Genomic DNA, 6,600 nt, shown 5'->3' on the forward strand with positions numbered 1-6,600 from the left:
CCCACACACAATGAGTGGGTACCAAGCCTCCACAAAGTCCAACCAAAGTGCACTTTTGCTGGGCTGACAAAAAAAAACACACCACTCTTTGGTCTAGCATAGTCTGCACAGCTTGCCACTCACCAGGTCCAATGCAGGCCTGTGGTCACAGGGGCTCAGGTCAGGCGCATGGCAGGTGGCATGAAGCAAAGGGCTCCATGGACCCACAGCTCTGAGAGTAGCTTCGACAAGTCATTATAGGCACAAGTATCTGGATCATTCTGTTACTCAAGGCACTTCATCAAATCTCTTCATCTGCTTCTTTGATGCTCCAGTGCTTGTAAACAGAGGCTGAACTCCACACACAGCCCCCCCCCCAACCAGTAGACAACGTGCTTTTTCACAGCTAATTTTATACACTTGGTCCTCTTTCTAGCTATTTGCTAAACACTAAATCTAACTCCAACAGTAAACACTTCTAAAGTCTCACATGGCCCTCACTTGCAGAATTCGGTGGCACACTCCCCCAATGTGGAAAAACTTTAAGCGCCGCCCTAGATTGTATCTCAACAGCGTTTCATTTGGGGGGGGAGGAACCCCATCACAGGGAGGTGTCCTGCGTGGAGGGCGGAAGGCCTGGTCTTCAGGGGCACCCAGTGAGCCCTGCCCCTTCTGAGAGCAAGACACCCCCCCACACACCCTACACATCCGTTCCCTCCCGTGCGTAGATGAGGCTACTGACTGTGAAGTTGTACAGGTGGTTGTACTGTCCAGCCTGGCTGCCGCTGCCAGGGGGCAAAGGGCTGTCGTAGGCACCAGCAGGACCGGACGCCCGCTGCAGCTGCTCTGTAGGAGGGACTTCCTGGGAGGAGCTGCTGGCAGGCGGGAAGCTCCCCGCACTCAGCGGCCCAGCAGAAAGGCTTCTGTGATGCAGCTCACGGCCAAAGTGCCCCGCCAGGCGGCCCCCTCCTCCGCTGCCCAGCGAGCCCATGCCACTGAAGAAGGCGCTCAGGCAACTTGGCGTGGGCGAGGCAACCCCAGGCGAGGAGGCACTTCCGGAATGTTCCCTCATGGAGGCAGTTGGATGCAGGTCAGGGGAGGGGCTTCTCCCGCATGGCTTCCCTGGGGCAGTCGTGCTGGGCGGCCTGTCCTCAGTCTTCAAGAGCCCCAAGGCCGAGGATGGGGAGGCCACTCTAGATGCGCTGCTCTCTGAGCGCCTCTTGCGCTTGCGGCGGAAATTCCCATTGTCAAACATCTTCTCACAGTTTGGATCCAAGGTCCAGTAGTTTCCCTTTCCTGAACAATGACAGAGAAAAGGGTGTTTTTTTTTAAAAGAATAATTTCCTGCAAACAGCAGAATCACATGCTTCCCAAATACCTTCCATCCTATCCCAAAGTTTGTGTTTGATCTGACTGACATCCCAAAAAAGAAGCAGCAGCCATAACTAGAGAAATTAAGGATAGCTGCGGGCAGTGAGGAATGCCACCCAGTCGCAGCTCCCTTACGGCCACCCCTCGTGGTGTTTTCAAAGCTAGAGAGAAGCAGAGCAGCCTTGACCTTCCTTTTTTTTATTAATATTTTTTGTTTTATATTTATATTTTTACAGACATGTAACAATACCAATCAAAACAAAGCAAGATACAACTGAAGTATAACTCAGAACAATTTGCAAAGTATGGCTTCAACATTATTATGAAATAAGGGGTATCCCCCAATACATCATCTATATGATTTATGTAATAACAACAGTAATATGTGAACGACCACAACAGTAATAGGAAAATACAGGCCGTTTCAATATTACACTCTAACTGTAGAGATAACGTGACAAAAACAAGTGAGCTTCAATAGCCCTGGGCTTCCTTAGCGGTCTCCCCTCCAAGTACCAACCAGGGCTGAGCCTGCTTCGCTTCCAAGAGCTGAGAAGACTGGGCTAACGTGGGCCATCTGGGCCAAGGCAAAAGGCAGACAAAGGTCGTTTGCCATGGCCTGCCTCTGTATAGCAACCCTAGACTCCCTTAGTCATCTCTCATCCAAATACTAACCAGGGCTGACCCTGCTTAGCTTCTGAGGTCTGATGAGAGTCAGGCAGCCTGGGCCATCCAGGATAGTTAGCAAATACAAAATTAAGGCTATTACCCAAGTATAATCCTCAGTTGATTATTCCACACTTTAACAAGTTAACTGATCAGCTTTTTTAAAAAGCATATTACCAGATGTATTTGGGGGGATTCTAAAGGAAGTGTAGGTTTCCATTAAATAAACAAATGCTATCACTCTGTCAGAAAGAAAGACCATCCTTAATATTTTTACTTTCATTCCTATTATAATAAAACATAAGAACATAAGAGACGCCAATTTTGGATCAGGCCAAAGGCCCATCCAGTCCAACACTCTGTCACAGAGTGGCCAGAAATACCAGTGCCATCAAGAAGTCCACCAGTGGGGCCAGGACATTAGAAGCCCTCCCACTCTTGACCCCCCCCCCAAGCACCAAGAAGACAGAGCATCCCTTTCCCCAGAGCCCCTATCTATACCTTGTGGCTAAAAGCCACTGATGGACCTCTGCTCCATATGCTTATCTAATTCCCTTTTGAAGCCGTCCATGCTTGTAGCCGCCACCACTTCCTGTGGCAGTGAATTCCATGTGTTAATCACTCTTTGGGTGAAGAAGTACTTCCTTTTATCCGTTCTAACCCGACCGCTCAGCAATTTCATGGAGTGCCCACAAGTTCTTGTATTGTGAGAAATTGATTTATATAGGGGCATTATTATATTGGCTGATCTGTTTTCAATACCCTTCCTAATAATCCCCAGCATAGCATTGGCCTTCTTTATTGCAGTCACACACTGTCTCGACATTTTCAGTGAGTTATCTACTACAACTCCAAGATCTCTCTCTTGATCTGTCTCTGCCAGTTCAGACCCCATCAATGTGTATTTATATTTAGGATTTTTGGCTCCAATGTGCATCACCTTGCACTTGGCCACATTGAACCCCATTTGCCATGTTGACGCCCACTCGCCCATCTTTGACAGATCCCTTTGGAGTGCCTCACAATCCTCACTGGTTTTCACCACCCTGAACAACTTCGTATCATCTGCAAATTTAGCCACTTCACTGCTTACTCCCAACTCCAAATCATTAATGAACAAGTTAAAAAGCAGTGGACCAAGTACTGATCCCTGTGGTACCCCACTGCTTACCCCCCTCCACTGGGAGAACTGCCCATTTATACTCACTCTCTGTTTTCTATTAATTAGCCAGTTTTTGATCCATAAAAGGACTTGTCCTTTTATCCCATGATTTTTGAGCTTACTTAGGAGTCTTTGATGAGGAACTTTATCAAAAGCTTTCTGGAAGTCAAGGTACACAATATCTGTTGGATCCCCCTTGTCCACATGTTTGTTCACCCCCTCAAAGAACACTAACAGGTTAGTGAGGCAAGATCTTCCCTTACAGAACCCTTGCTGAGTCTGCCTCAATAGGTTTTGTTCATCTATGTGCCTACTAATTCTTTCCTTAATAATGGTTTCCACCAATTTACCCAGAATCGACGTCAGACTGACTGGCCTGTAATTTCCCGGATCTCCTCTGGAATCCTTTTTAAAGATGGGAGTGACATTAGCTACCTTCCAGTCCTCAGGAATGGAGGCAGATTTTAAGGAAAGGTTACATATTTTTGTAAGGAGATCCACAAGTTCACATTTGAGTTCTTTCAGAACTCTTGGATGTATGCCATCTGGGCCTGGTGATTTATCAGTTTTTAAGTTGTCTATCAGTTTTAGGACCTCCTCTCTCGCCACCTCAATCTGACTCAGGTCTTTCAACACCCCTCCTGAAATCAGCGGTTCTGGAGTGGGCAAACCAAAACAATAAACTTATGTGCCCTTAAACCACAACCCCATCAATAAAACTGAATCGTGCTTAATGAGGATGACAGGAAAAATGTTTCTCCAATCCTTGTTATTTGCCTTCTAAGAACTGTTTAAGCTCTGAAAGACCTACCCATTTTGTAACTGAAAATATACAGATATGGGGATGAAAACAGGGCTACCCAAACTCCCAATCCCCCTCCCCCCAAGTTGTCCCATACGGTATAGGAAGGGAGGGTAAAACTATACCCGCCCCACATTTTATCACTCAGATGGAAACTGAGCCCCAAAACCTCAGCAGTCAGAACTACAGGGAATTTGCACTCAGGGGTGAAGTAGGTAGGCAGGTACTTTGGGCATTTCTTGGAGAAGGAACATCTAGGCCACATTGCACCATACTTTAGGGAGGTTTCTGCTTAACAGACAAATGTACCTGTTTGACTGTCAGACCTACTCATGGCGACAGCTGCCTTAGCAGAGACTCCTTGGCCAATGCCAGGCCACACCAAGACAACTCCCCCATCACAAATGCAGCCCAATTTGATTTCAAGGAACCTCTTGCTACTAAGAACATAAGAGAAGCCAATGTTGGATCAGGCCAATGGCCCATCCAGTCCAACACTCTGTCACACAGTGGCCAAAATTACCAGGTGCCATCAGGAGGTCCATCAGTGGGGCAAGGACACTAGAAGCCCTCCCACTGTTGCCCCCCCAAGCACCAAGAATACAGAGCATCACCTGCCCCAGACTGAGAGTTCCTGTCTACTGAGGGACCTCTGCTCCGTATGTTTATCCAGTTCCCTCTTGAAGCCGTCTGTGCTTGTAGCCGCCACCACCTCCTGTGGCAGTGAATTCCATGTGTTAATCACTTTTTGGGTGAAGAAGTACTTCCTTTTATCCATTCTAACCCGACCGCTCAGGAACTTCATGGAGTGCCCACGAGTTCTTGTATTGTGAGAAAGGGAGAAAAGGACTTATTTCTTGACCTGTTCTGTCCCATGACCTTTACATGTTGAACTGGCGTTTCTGGCCTTTGCATGTTGAACTGCTGGCTGGATGCCAGTATTCATATAGACAGTTGTACCAATTTACAGCAATTCTCCCCTCAGGACTTGGGAGAAACCCCCCCCCCCCAGTGCTGCTACTCAGTACGGACGGAGGAAAAGGAAAAAGAAGAAGAAGCAGGTATCTCAGCAAGTAAGCAACAAGGCTGGAGAGGACTCCTGGTGGTGGGTGGTGAAAGTCACATAATTCAGCAACAATCGCAGTTGTGGCAGAAAATTTCTAAATCTTAATGCTTACATCAAAATCAACGAGCAGCAAACAAGTTCTGCTACCATGGAACAGCAGGTCCAGATGGGGTGGACAGTAAGGATCACACAGCTGTATAATGACTAGAGCTGGAGCCGTGTGAGAAGCCCTGTGCCAAGGGCATCATCGCCTTCTGTCTCTGTTTATGCAAGATGGGTGTTGGAGAAGGCGCACGACATCCAGGGATTTTATGGGTTTTTTCCCAAACAGTTTTTGAGTTTGTGGCCCTGTTAACTCCAGAGATGTAACAGATGGCTCTGGCAGCACATCTCATCAGCTGCCACCCGGGCCTTCCTGAAAGCCTGCAAATCAGCCCGCCTGGGATCCTGGCAGGAAACTCGGCTTCTTGCTCTCCTGCACCATAAACTGGATTCCACCAAGGTGTAGGAAATCAAGCCCTCACCAACATCTGGAATATAGATTTATTCACTGCCTGAATCACACACTTGTTGAATTGTTCCACGGAGACAATAATGTCCTCATGCTTACATGGGTGCAGTCATCAGTGTTCAGCACTGACTAATAATTGCCCCTTTGAGTGGAGTCAATAGCTCCCCAAACCCTGTGCTGTCCACTGAAGTCACCAAAGAGCAAAAAGAGTGGAGGGGACTATTCCACCCAGTTTTACAACAAATCATTGTTACCCTGCTCTCTTGGAAGGATGTAGATAGAGAAGAGGGAAGCCAATGTGGCAACCAGCCCGTAGCATGCAGAGGTGCCACCAGTGTCATTTCACAGCATTGTGGCCGTCCCTCCAGAAACAACCCAGAACTTAGCTGTAAATACGTGGGCGGATGTTCAGCACCCAGCCAAGGTAGGCACTCTAAACAGAGTTATTTCATAAGATGCGCCCTTGTGCTGGAGGTACAGAAGTTTCCTGAAGGTCCAGATACTGAGGATGAAAAGTGGCCGTCAGTGTCTGCTCAGCATCATGCTGGGATCTGATACCATTGCATGGATTTTGCCAGATAACAAGGATGCATCATGCTAATCGCACCAGATTTCATGGAAACAGTAGCATGTGTGTGCTTAGCACCAGTATCTCCAATATCACAAAGATGGGATGAGTCTCATATATGGAGCACAGCGATTGAAGGATATACCTTGGGCGATTTCTCACTAGAGCTGCCTCGCAGCACAGCTGCCGTTTGCCTCGACACAAACATGTCAATTTCACACCCGAAGCTTCGGGGCTGCATTTTGCTCGGGGCTTCGCCCGATTTCCTCCGCAGTTCCATGATCCTCAAAAAACCAGGATCACGAAACTGCGGAGGAAATCGGGCGAAGCCCCGAGTCAAAATGCAGCCCCGAAGCTTCGGGTGTGAAATTGACATGTTTGTGTCGAGGCAAACGGCAGCTGTGCTGCGAGGCAGCTCTAGTGAGAAATCGCCCAAGGGATATCCCTCAATCGCTGTGCTCCCTATATGGGCATC

The 6,600-nt window shown here is 47.9% G+C and overlaps 1 protein-coding gene across 1 annotated transcript; it reads right to left on the reverse strand.

Annotated features, from left to right (window-relative positions):
* Positions 1 to 679: 679 nt before the first annotated feature.
* Positions 680 to 1,364, reverse strand: LOC107116421 (forkhead box protein I3-like). Its single transcript, XM_015418316.1, has 2 exons — positions 1,358 to 1,364; positions 680 to 1,275 (listed from the first exon to the last, which is right to left on the reverse strand). The coding sequence occupies exons 1-2, from the start codon at positions 1,362 to 1,364 to the stop codon at positions 680 to 682; spliced, it is 603 nt and encodes a 200-aa protein (XP_015273802.1).
* Positions 1,365 to 6,600: the final 5,236 nt, after the last annotated feature.

Source organism: Gekko japonicus, unplaced genomic scaffold (assembly GCF_001447785.1).
Source record: "Gekko japonicus isolate JY-2015 unplaced genomic scaffold, Gekko_japonicus_V1.1 scaffold6272, whole genome shotgun sequence".
In the NCBI taxonomy this organism is placed as follows: domain Eukaryota; kingdom Metazoa; phylum Chordata; class Lepidosauria; order Squamata; family Gekkonidae; genus Gekko; species Gekko japonicus.